This window comes from Xyrauchen texanus, chromosome 24 (genome assembly GCF_025860055.1).
Source record: "Xyrauchen texanus isolate HMW12.3.18 chromosome 24, RBS_HiC_50CHRs, whole genome shotgun sequence".
NCBI classification, from domain to species: domain Eukaryota; kingdom Metazoa; phylum Chordata; class Actinopteri; order Cypriniformes; family Catostomidae; genus Xyrauchen; species Xyrauchen texanus.
The window spans coordinates 32,544,574-32,557,617 of record NC_068299.1 but is presented as its reverse complement, the minus strand read 5'-3'; the positions used below and the strand labels follow the sequence as shown (position 1 = coordinate 32,557,617).

At 38.4% G+C, this 13,044-nt stretch overlaps 1 protein-coding gene across 5 annotated transcripts in view; it reads left to right on the top strand.

Annotated features, from left to right (window-relative positions):
• LOC127618208 (echinoderm microtubule-associated protein-like 4) overlaps positions 1–11,907 on the top strand; it is a 94,428-nt gene extending 82,521 nt beyond the window's left edge. For all 5 annotated transcript variants that reach the window (XM_052090531.1, XM_052090530.1, XM_052090529.1 and 2 more), the window contains exons 17-24: positions 1,220–1,351; positions 1,815–1,882; positions 1,980–2,068; positions 2,786–2,883; positions 6,811–6,898; positions 7,154–7,252; positions 9,060–9,190; positions 10,709–11,907. In XM_052090531.1, the coding sequence (XP_051946491.1) occupies positions 1,220–1,351; positions 1,815–1,882; positions 1,980–2,068; positions 2,786–2,883; positions 6,811–6,898; positions 7,154–7,252; positions 9,060–9,190; positions 10,709–11,203 (1,200 nt within the window). In that variant the 3' untranslated portion in view covers positions 11,204–11,907. The remainder of the gene's footprint in view (positions 1–1,219; positions 1,352–1,814; positions 1,883–1,979; positions 2,069–2,785; positions 2,884–6,810; positions 6,899–7,153; positions 7,253–9,059; positions 9,191–10,708) is intronic.
• Positions 11,908–13,044: the final 1,137 nt, after the last annotated feature.

Here is a 13,044-nt window from a genome sequence, read left to right as displayed (position 1 = left end):
AAATACGAATTGTTTGATATTACACTGTTTTTTTAGTACCACTAGACAAACTATAAAAATAAATCGTAAATGTTTTTGTATAAATATATTTATACACACTACATAATTCCTACACACTACATATATTTATACACACTACATTAGTCACAACATAATTCCCTAAGTTCCATTCATGTTATTCCACATATAAGAATTAGTGTGTTTCGGGATCCTGGGTAGCTCAGTGGTAAAGACGCTGGCTACCACCCCTGGAACTCGCTAGTTCAAATCCCAGGGTGTGCTGAGTGACTCCAGCCACGTCTCCCAAGCAACCAAATAGGCCCGGTTGCTAGGGAGGGTAGAGTCATGTTGGGTTAACCTCCTCTTGGTCTCTATAATGTGGTTCGTTCTCGGTGGGGCGCTTGGATGCCGCGGTGAATGGCGTGAAGCCTCCACATGCGCTACGTCTCCGTGGGTTGATGGGCAACTGAGATTCGTCCTCCACCACCCAGATTGAAGCAAGTCACTTCGCGACCACGAGGACTTATAAGCGCATTGGGAATTGTGCATTCCAAATTTAGAGAAAAAGGGGAAGAAAAAAAAAATTATATATTTATATCTCTGCTCTGTTGGTCCATTCAATGCCAGTGAATGGTGACCATAATAATAATAATAATAATAATAATATAATAATTATTATTATTATTTTAATAACCTCAAACCTCAAAAGCCTATTGGATCATATTTGATACATGTAATTTCAACTGGCTTTTTAATAAAATAATATACAACATTTTAACCAAGCACAAGTTGCTTGTATTCAGCAAATATTCCTTTTAAAGTATAATTAACAATATAATTATTACTGCTACTTTTACTTTATTAAAATAAGTCATTTACTCCAACATAAGAGTCACTTTTAATGCAAGTCCACCACCAATTTAAATAGATCTATATAAACATTGAAACCATTTTTTTTTTTTTTTTTTTTTTTTACAAATAACCACTAGATGGTGCCATTTATCATGTGATACTTGCATACCATACTTTTTTGGAGCTTTTCAGCTTGAACAGAGAGTGAAAAGGAGCCATCATTCATTGTGTGTCATATTTGATACACACAGCATTATAGGGTTAATTACAATAACATACACAAAACCAGAGCTGAAAGTTGTCAAACATGTTTTCTGCTGTTCACCTGAAGTCTGAGTTGCAGTTTCATTGGTGTTTGTGTTTGTAGGGACACACAGATGAACTTTGGGGTTTGGCTGCCCACCCCTTCAAAGACCTTTTCCTCACCTGTGCCCAGGACAGGCAGGTGTGTCTGTGGAGCTCAGTGGACCACATGCTGGAATGGACCAGACTGCTGGACGTAAGAGATATGAACATTTGATTTTCATTATTTGGAGTAACTTGAACTGGTGAAGACCAGGAAACCGGGTCAATCTTTCAATGATTTCATGCTGACTTTAAGCAGCAAGTCGATCGAGGTCATGTGCTACGGTCATTTTATTATGGTTAAGTTGATGTTAGACTGGACAAAAAGCGAATTGTTCAAATAAAGAAGTACATACAGAATATGTATAATAATGCTTTAAAATCATAATATGTTTGCCTTGCAATATAGTTAATCAGCTTAAATGCATGATTTTTATGGCTCCCAACATTTAGTGCATGCATGTATAATTCAGCTGATGTGTGGACATGTAAACATGGCTCTTCCAATCAGTTTTTAAATCATTTTTGAAACTATCCTTTTACAAAACAGTTTAGCTCATAGAACCCCAGATGGTTTGAGTGTGACAGTATTGATGGCCTGTACATTGTGTCTGTAGGAGCACGGGCACTGCGCAGACTTCCATCCCAGTGGATCTGTTGTTGCCATTGGTACTCACTCAGGGAAGTAAGTGATCTCAACAACTAGATCAGCTCTTTTGGGAATTGTACATAGACGTGTTCATATTTTTGATACCTGTGATTTCATTTTTTGTGTCTTTCAGGTGGTATGCTCTAGATGCAGAGACGAGAGACCTGGTGGCCATCCACACAGACGGCAATGAGCAGCTGTCAGTCATGCGCTACTCTGTCGGTGAGTGAGAGTGGTGTGTGTGTTTCGTGCATTACTGTGTATCAGTTTAAAAAAAACTAGTGAGCTGCCTACATAGGCAGTATTTTAAGGCTTCATAGGTGCACTCCTGATGCAAAGGCTGTCCTAAGATACCTACAAAGAAACATTATTTTTGCAAAATGAATTTTCTAATGTAGTATCCCATCTTTCATGGATAAAGAAATGCCATATTGGATTAAGTCGAGCTCAGTGCAAAAATACATCGAAATATTTTTTTTTTTTTATGGGGGTGTGTTCTCCCCCTTTCTCCCCACTTTGGAATGCCCAATTCCCAATGTGCTCTTAGTCCTTGTGGTGGCGTAGTGACTCGTTTCAATCCGGGTGGCGGAGGACAAATCTCAGTTGCTGCTGTTTGGTTGCTGCTTAAGTGGGCAGTTCACATTAAAGCCGCTCAGTAACCTGATTTTGGTTGCTTTAAGCTGTTCTTCCAGCGTGACCAGCTTAAATGTGCCTCTAAAACCAGTCATAAGAGCAGGCTGGAACACTAGGTAAGACCAGCAAACCAGCTAAGGCTGGTTTAAGCTTTTTTTTTTTAGCAGGTAGTGAGCTGCCTTGCGTTCTACTTTCTACTTAGGCGGCATCCTAACAGAAATCCAGCATGTGCACATTACTAGAGCATGAAGCCAAATCACTAAATCTCTCTGTCTCTCACTCTTTGTTTTTTCTGTCTCTCCTCAGATGGCACTCTGCTGGCAGTGGGATCACATGATAACTTCATTTACCTCTACACAGTGTCGGATAAGGGACGCAAGTACAGCAGATATGGGAAATGCACTGTGAGTCTCTGTCAAATTGCCCCTTCTCCATGATTACAAAAATTTGAACTCTCCTTTTTTCACATAATTTACCTTTAACAAAGGCTAACTCCAGAAGAATTTTGAGCCAGGTGGATTTTTGAGTGCAGCCTCCATAAAATAACTTGTACCTTTAATAATTCAATTGCATAAGGATTGTAGATTGAAAATTGTTTTATCTAAGAGGCTATAGCAGAAATCCCTATTATATGTGTCTATATTTTGTCTATTACATCATGTTGCACTTTCCCCACTTGCTTCTTTCCTTCGACCCTTATGACGCTAAAAACTTACGTAACCTTTTCCTCATCCAACATAAAAATAGTGCATGGTGAACACTCATGCATTACCAGATGTGTATGACTTACTTTCTTCTGCTGAACACAAATGAAGATTTTTTTTAAGAATATCTCAGCTCTGTTGGTCCATTCAATGCCAGTGAATGGTTACCAGAACTGTTAAGCTCCAAAATGCACGTTAAGACAGCAAAAAAGAAATCCAGTGTTTTAATCCATGTCTAATCCATGTCTTCTGAAGTGATATGATAGGTGTGGGTGAGAAACAGATCAATGTTTAAGTCCTTTTTTACTATAAATTGTCCTCCTTGCCCAGTTGTTGATGATGTGTATGAAGAATGTAAGTCGCAAATACAAAAGAAGATTTACAGTAAAAAAAGGACTTAAACGTTTATCTGTTTCTCACCCACACCTATCATATCACTTCAGAAGATATGGATTAAATCACTGAAGATGTATGAGATACTTCTATGCTGTCTTTATGTGCTTTTTGGAGCTTCAAAGGTCTGATCACCATTCACTTTAATTGTATGGACCTACAGAGCTGAAATATTCTTCTAAAAATCTTTGTTTGTGTTCAGCAAAAGAAATGAAGTCTTCTTTTTTTTCTTCTGGGATGGCATGAGGGTGAGCAAATCATGAGAGTTTTCATTTTTGGGTGAACTATTCCTTAGTCCTGAAATGCAACATCATTTAGTGAGGTTTATGCTTAAAGCAAGAAACAATGTATTTGCCAATAGGATACATTTTTTTTTTTTTTTTCTATGGTGATGTACATAGTAAATTTCACTTGCCCTAGTCTCACTTTTAGAAGTATTCTAGTATTCTGTTGGAGATGAAATCTAACGCGAGTTTTAAAAAGACAAGGAGCCTAGTTAACGGTGACATGTTTTAACACATTTCAGATGCATCTTTTCTTGAATCGGTTAAAATATACAGTAGTCAACAGAAGTTCATGATGTTGTCACAGTCATTGTGGTCAATCTGTTCACCATTTACAAATGGTAAAACAGGGAGGAATTTCTGTGAGTGTGTGTGTGTGTGTGTGTGTGTGTGTGTGTGTGTGTGTGTGTGTGTGTGTGTGTGTGTGTGTGTGTGTGTATGGGATTTAATAAGAATGAGCCCACACTGTAAAAATGACAGTTTTACTGCTTTCAGTTTGTTAAACCAAAAGACGCTGCTGCCCAGAGAATCTCCTAGAGGCAGAAAAAGAGAAATGACACATTATTATTGTTAAGGTTAAAATTATGCTCTCTTTTTTTCAGATCTATTACTAAAATGTATTAAAAATTCAATTCATAGACTTCAATACACCTCTTCTATAATGAACATGTTTTCTCAATTAAAATTTCAAATGAATGCAAATTACTTTTCAAAGAACTTGGCACATGCGATTAAACTATATTTTCATCATCTTGGATATTCTTGTTTGCTGTTGACCTATAAGTGATACATTGCTTTATATTACAATTCTTTTATGCCTATATTTTTGCCTATTTTCTTTACCGTGCACGATTATTTGTCCGTGTCTGAACTGGGTCTCGTCTCACTTGATTGGACCCCACCAACACACCCTGAATCATACCACTGTTCTTCTAATTCATCCTGCTCCCATAAAGCTGAAGTGTCTAATTTCGTCCATTGTAACAAAACTCTCTCCTATCTCATCTTAAAATGAGCCAATTAGAATGAAGCTATCGGTAGGTTGATTTCACCATGAAGTGTAAACACTGTCTCTGTAGCACTTTCAAAACATTGCTCTGTTCATTTGAGCATCCAATCAGGGTTATGCGCCATTCAGAATTTAATTGAGAATATAAATTCAATGTGATCATAGAACAATTTATAAAAGTATGCCCTTCTTTCAACGTTCTTGACTGATTGACACTTCTAAGGTTCCAGTGGGAATGCAGGCATTGTGAGAATGCTAGGCTGTGGTTTTATTGAAGCTGGCACACTGCTCGCTCATGTGTCTGATGCGTAGTTTCTCACATAGACAGATAAAAGCAGATGAGTACATATGTGTTAAGATTCCAAGCAATGCACTGTTGAGCTACACACATTTGGTATTTCAGGGAAAGAGTGCAACACAGGAATGGTCAGCTTCGTAGTAAAACACAGTGAACCTCATTTCTATGACTTGAAATTAGGTTAACACAAGTACGATGGAAACGATCAGATAAATGATTTTAAGGCAGATGAATCATCTGATATATGGCCACTTTGAGATTATCAGATTATCAGGAGTGGTCATTTCTCAGACTGATCACACTGTAAATTTGGCAATAGTAGGTTGAATGTGTCGTTGCTGAAAGCGGTCTGTTTACCAAAATCCGAATCACTGCCCCCTGTGGCCAAAGCTGGAAGTGTTGTTGAACGAATGGGCACATTTCAGCTCCAGTTTCCAGGTGAAATGTCCACAAACTGGAGCCAAAAGAGGGTTGTATTTCAAGTTGTAAATGATGTAATACAGTCAACAGGAATGCATATTCCATGAACTCTACACCCTAACCCCAACCCTAAACCTAACCGCCAATGGAGTAAATCTCTAGAGGAAAAATGCAACCTCCGAATTGCACCCACCATTGCTTATGTGAACATGATTACTTCCTGGTTTCCACGGGACAAGCACCAATAACATAACTCATAATTCAATGAGTGTTCACGCAATCTGCCATCACGAGGGAAATGTATTCACATATGAATTGATGCACAAATATCTAATGGGGGATGTTGATTTAAATTAAGCAATTTTGTTTGCATCCCATGGATAAGTGTTAAAGAAAATCACCAATGGGTTTGTGGATGTAAAAACTTGACTTTTGCAAATGGCAAGATGTCGCACATGTTTCTGCGTGTGAGACTGTGTGTTTTATAAAGTGTGTATGTCTATGCATATATGGTAGGGAAGCCTGTTGACTCCAAGGGCTCAGACGGGTCAGTGCCAAGTCAGACAAACAGAGATTCCCTCCCTGTGCAATCCCTCATATGACTCATGTGATGTATATAAAGGCATCCATAGAAATTATCAGTTGGTTTTCATGGTAAAGAAAGCAGACAGATGAGCAGGGAATCTACTTTGTGTCTCTCCTTTCTCTGGGTGGAGACCCTTTCAGTTTTATTTATTGAGACCACTGGGATCAGTCTGTGTAGGGTACTAAAGAGTCTATTGCCTTTTTGTGCTTTTACAAACCTTTGTATATGATTCTGTCAGACATTCAGGCTCTTGTTGATGTTTGCGGTTTAATTGGAAGAGTTTATTAGTGCTTTTATTCTAAATGGTTTTGACTAAACCTTTAAATTTAGGAATTTCTCTTATGAATCTAGGTTAAAGTGCTAATTCTCCTTAAAATGAAAATTCTATAATCGTTTGCACACCCTTATATCATTCCAAACCTTTGGAATTCTTTCTATGGAACACAATAGGAACTTTTTGCAGAATGTTACGCTGCTTTTCTATATATTCTATATGCTATTTCACTATATATAGTGAAAACAGGACATGTCCACTTGCCAGAAGTATTTAATTTCAACTAGCCTCATTGTAAATGCTCTGATTGAAATGTTTTCTTTCTCTCTTGTCATTTTCAAATCTTTCATCCTCTCTCGTCAGGGACATTCCAGCTACATTACACATCTTGACTGGTCCCCCGACAACAAGTTCATCATGTCCAACTCGGGAGACTACGAAATCCTTTACTGTAAGTGGACGACTGCAATAGAATGGTTAACGAGATGCAGGAACACTGCATACTGTACAATGCCAGATTACTCATGCCGTAGTCTCTCTCTCTCTGGCTCTCTTTCCCTCAAAAACATTCATTTCCAATCATATTTAATGTCTCTCTGATTGTTTGGGTAGAACAGAACATGTCTGTCTTTTTCTTTCTTTTGGACCATGGATTGTTGAAACTTTCTGTTTTGCAGCATTACATCTTGTTATCTCTTTTCCTCAGGGGACATTCCAAACGGTTGTAAGTTGATTCGTAACCGTTCTGAGTGCAAGGACATCGACTGGGCCACGTATACCTGTGTGCTCGGATTCCACGTCTTTGGTCAGTATCTGCAGAGTGATGCATTATGAGAACTTTAAGAGTAAGAAGGTTTTATCAGATTTAGCTCATTTCTAGGGACAAGTATAGTGAAGTACAGCAACACACAGTGAAAATGTTTGTCACCCTTATTTTGAAGGCTGATTTGAAGTCAGCTGCTCTCCTGTTGCAGCATATTTCCTCTCACTTTTATTGTCTTTGCAACTCTGAAATCTTATATCTTGTCTGATCTTTTGTATTTTGACTTCCTTATACTCTATCTAATTTTAGCCAGGGTGATTACAAAACCCAAATCTAGTTCAGCCCACAATTATCACTTTATCGGCCAGCATAGCATGCCTTATGGTGTACTTGCAGGCCTGCATGACTGGAGACCACACAGAATATGCACCGTCACACACACACACACACACACACACACACATCACTCACTCACTCACACATAGGGCACCTTTGAGTAACACTAGCACAATCTTGACCTCAACTCTACATATTTTAGCACTTTATTTATTTACCGATATGCATAAAGAATGGAATTACAATAACCAAAACATAAGAAGAACAATTTAAAAGTGATACGTTTCTCACCCACACCTATAATAGAAGACATTGATTTACCCACTGGAGTCTTATGGATGACTTTTAAGCTGCCTTATGTGATTTTTGGAGCTTCAAAATGTTGGCACCCATTCACTTGCATCGTATGGACCAAAAGAGATGAAATATTCTTCTAAAAATGTTCACTTGAGTACAGCTGATGAAAGAAAGTCATACACATCTGGGATGGCATGAGGTTGAGTAAATGATGAGAGAATTTTCATTTTTGGGTGAACTGTCCCTTGTTTGCGCCTGTCTGTGTTTACGCCTCTCATCCACACTAGAACAGAATTTTCCTCTGCCTAAAATGGAGCGTTATGAAAATGCTCTCTATTACCACATAATTTGGAAAGCGATGTTAGGAAACTGAAAACTGAGTTGTGGATGTGGCCAAATCACCATTCACTTTCATTGTATAAGGCTATCAGTCCCTAACATGTCCCGTTGTGTTCCTGAAAGACATATGGGTTTGTAATGAAGTTGAGTAAATGAACTATCCATTTAAGTCAGCAGATCTTAAAAAATAAATAATAATAATGGTTTTCTTGCATTTCTTCTAAAAGGTCTTAAAGGGGTCACGGTATGAGGAATCAAATGTTTCTTGATCTTTTGACCTATTAGAGGTCATTTCACTATAGACACACTCTGTAAGTTTCAGTACTCAAAACTTCTTCCTTACTGCAAAAAAAGAGTATTTTTTGAAACCAAGCTGCCAAAACAACTTGTTCTCTACTTCCTTCGCATTGTGATGTCACACTGTGGTAGACATTTGCATCTGACCACCTTCACAACAACACGTCAATGACTACTTTACCTTATAACTTCCGAAGCCCCGCCCAGTAGCAGTGAGGAGTGAGCTGGCAAGAAGAGAGCAGGTCAGTCAAGAGCAGAGAGCCAATCAGAACAGTGTGTGTTTACTGTCAAATCTTAAAGGAGAAGCAGCACCAAAACATAGTGTTTCTGACAGAGGATCAGAATGAGGGTGGAAAATGATCTAAAAAAAATTAATAAAAAAAAAATCTAAAAACTTTACTAGTATTTTGAATGAACATTAAGGAACACATTAAAATAAAAAAAGGCATGTCATGACCCCTTTAATTTGTTCTTTTTAGATTAAGATCTTAATAAAGTGTTTAGCTCCATAAAACCTGTACAAGCCTGATTCATGTTATTCTCCAGCATTGTACATTGATGTGTGTTTGTGGTGTTATAGGTGTTTGGCCAGAGGGCTCTGATGGGACAGACATCAATGCTCTGGTGCGATCTCACAACAGGAAGGTGATCGCTCTGGCTGATGACTTCTGTAAAGTGCATCTCTTCCAGTACCCCTGCTCGAGACCGAAGGTCAGTCAGTCACACCAGTACATCACATGTTTGTTGACACATTTTAGAGAGCCATTAACATTACTAAAGCAATAAGCTTCACATCACAGTGATATTACTGTATGTTTTACAACATTTGGTGTTGTACTTAAAAAACACCCCTCTCCCCCAATGCTGTGAAAGGGGTGCCCCCCGTATATATATTTTTATCAGTGCTGAAAATAATTTCGTTTGAGATACCATGCAATTGCATAGCTGTGAGTCTGTCATATTGAGACAAAAAAACTGGAGTCCCCCTCCGTTGAATGAGTTCATATTGCCCAACTAGACGGAGGGGTCACGTGGTACCTGTTACTTTTCTCAGCACTGGCCAGGATGCATGAACTCTCAGTTGTTTATTATTACTGGATGATGATTTTTAAAAATGCTTTTATAAATAATGCTGAGGCAGATTTCATTCACAGGTATGGATCATTGCAATTATCAGTTTTTATTAAAAATAACTATCCAGTGTAAAATGTCTCCAAAGCGTTCTTAGATTTAAATGCGGATGTATAGAAGATTTCGTTTTCAAGCGTCAAGCGCCCCCTGCAGGAATAAAACACCAAGACAGTCTGTGGCTGACAACATACAATGTTGGTCTGTAGGTCTGTAACCACACAAAACCTTTGTATGAATTTAGAAAACATTAGCATCTTCACTGTCTCATATGACTCATGTGACTCATGTGATGTATATAAAGGCATCCATAGAAATTATCAGTTGGTTTTCATGGTAAAGAAAGCAGACAGATGAGCAGGTAAGGGTAATTTTTTTATGAATCAGTAACCTTAATGCTTTATCTGAATGTTTGATATGATACAGTGTATAAATATTTAAGAGTATGCATTGAATTAGGGATGACGGGATAATACAGTTTTACAAATAACCGTGATTAAAAATATCACTGTTCATTTAACCAGAAGAATTTAGAATCCACGGTTTAAAAACCATGAAATACTTTATCTACACGTGGCAAAAATATTAGATATAATGTATGTATGTATGTATATATATATATATATATATATATAAAAGTTTTCGTAAGATTTTGTAAGCCTAAATGTGAAAACTCTGGAGCTGTTGCCATGGTAACAGACAGTGGCCACGAGGTGCTTTAATGGCCAGGTGCCACAAACTAAACGTGAACTTTCAATTCGCATGAAACTGAAGCTTAAACACACAAATTCCAAACTATAACAGAGGAATTAGATCTACCAAACTCATATCCATCAAAAAAGCCACTTAAAGCGACCATTATATAAAAATATTTGACTGCAGAATGCTGCGAGTGGCCAATTATAGTTGAGTGGTCCAGAAATCTGTGTAATTACGTTGTAATAAATTATTGTAAGCTACTTTATCAAACTTTATAAACTACTTTATAATTTATTTAATGAATGCAGTTATGTTGGCAGGTGGTTTATGTATGCATCAAAAAACACTAAATAAATAGTTTGAAGATCTGAGTGATATTCCTATGACCTTTTTTAATTGCAGGCCCCAAGTCACAAGTACAGTGCTCACAGCAGTCACGTGACAAATGTAAGCTTCATGCATAGTGATTGTCACCTGATTTCAACGGGCGGGAAGGACATGAGCGTTATGCAGTGGCGTCTAGTGGAGAAGACCTCTGCTCTGGTGCCCAGTGACTCCAGCTTAGGCCTGAGTGAATCACTGCTGCACAACTCTACACCTCGCAACCTGGCATTGATACCCAGTGTCCCCCTGATCCCTACTGAGCCCGTGCAGGTGCCAGTCTCTCTACCCATCAGCATCCAATCCAACACCAACACACCCCCTCCCACGCCCACCAAATCCTTGGACACACCCACTCCTAATGGACAGCAGGATGGCTTGCCTGAAACCCCGCCCCCTTCGGATGAGACCACGCCCACTTCTGACAGCACCCTGAGCCCCAAGGACAGCCTAGATCCTAGCGACGACACAGCCACGCCTAGTGACGAGGGCACACCTTTTAATCCACCCTTGTAAGAGGGAGGCTCCGCCCTCTTTTCTTGACTGCTCGATTCCCTGTCCAAAGGCAACAGCATGTCACTGAAGTCTTTCTGTTGGAGTACAAAAGCAGGATCTACACTTTTTTTTATCATCCTTTCAATGTTTTCATTGTGTTTTGTGTCTTAGTTTGTTATGTTGACGTTTTGTTCATTACATGTGGTCGTAGAGGCAGTGGTTTTGATTGGATGCTGAGAGGGATTTGTAATGTGTAGTTAAAGGGATAGTTCACCCAACAATTAAAATGAACACCCCCTCATGTTGCTCCAAACCCAAAAAAGGAGACATTTTCAGTCATTTTCGATTATCTGTGAACATTGTTTAAAATATTTTGTAATACAGAAGAAAGAGTCATACGATGATGACAGAATTGTTATCTTGGGGGTGAATTGTCCCTTTTAAAGCTTTTGGAAAGATGCACACTGACACTCAAGCGTACCAAAACGTTTACCTAGTCGTACACACACAACCATACAAACACTAACACACATGCACACATACATCCGTAACTGTTTTTTGAATGAAATGAAATATGAGACCTTTCAAAAGCCTGGATTCAATATATTTTATGATTTAACCATATTAGAAGCATACCAGAGCATACATACATACATTCATGCATTTTTGGCTTGTTGCATAAATTGGGTAAATTTTTACTCTTTTGAATAAATGATACAATTTCTGAGAGTTTCTGCACTTAAATAAGTACATCTTAAAGGGATAGTTTGCCCAAAACTTTGTCATAATTATTGTCATAATTTACTCACTCTCATGTCATTCCAAACCTGCATGACTTTCTTTCCTTTGTTAAACACAATATAAAAGAATGTACTGGCCACTCTTTTCCATATAATGAAAGTGAATGGAGACTGGGTCTTTCAAGCTCCAAAATGACCAAAAAAAAGAACGAAAAAAAGAACAAAAATAGTTCATATGATTCGTGCACAATATAAAAATTCACCTTTTGTGTTCCTCTGAAAACCTCACTGCGTACGGGCTTGGAACAAAATGAGGGTGAGTTAATTGACTTTTTTGGGTGAACTATTCCTTTAAATCTTAAATTGTTCTCTCACTCCGTAAACATTAGTGGGTGATTGCATAGCACTTATTTGGACATGCCAGGTAGGTGCCCCTGGCTCATTGGTCGAACCCAAGGACCTCAAAGATTTCATTGGCTGCTTCAGCAGTTCGCCATGTTCATTGGCGGTGCATGTGCTATGCACTGAATATTTTGAACTTGGCAGAGAACTCACAATTATTGCTGCTTAATTGGCAGTGCACTCCATTTACCACAAACACAGCCACGAACAAACACTTACACACATATATGCGTATACTTGCTCAAAAGCCTGATTAGTCTTAAAATGGGACCTGCATGGTAAAACTTCTCAGCTTTAGTCTCAAATGAGACAGACATCATCAATTCATCAAAAGTCTCATCTGTCTGTTTAATGATGCCATATCACCCACGCATATTACCCAGGTCTCTCTTTAGTGCTAGAGATCTCCTCTGCATTCATACGATCCATTTTAAACCTCTGATCTAGATGACTCCGTCTTCTCACTGAGACTGTTTTTAGTTTTCAATTTGGGACTGTTTTGCTTGTCATTTTGTTCATTGGACTGAGATGTTCTTGTTTTTTTATGGTATGAGAGAAACAAAAGATTAAACGAGTCTTAAATGTGAGTGTGAGTGTGTATGTGCTCGCGAGTTGGCGCTTCTTTCATTCCTCAAAGAGGGGTTGCTCTCTCTCTGTCTCACTTTCCTCCACTCACGGTTTCTCAGGATCACTCTTTTTGGAAAGACATGGAAGACAAAG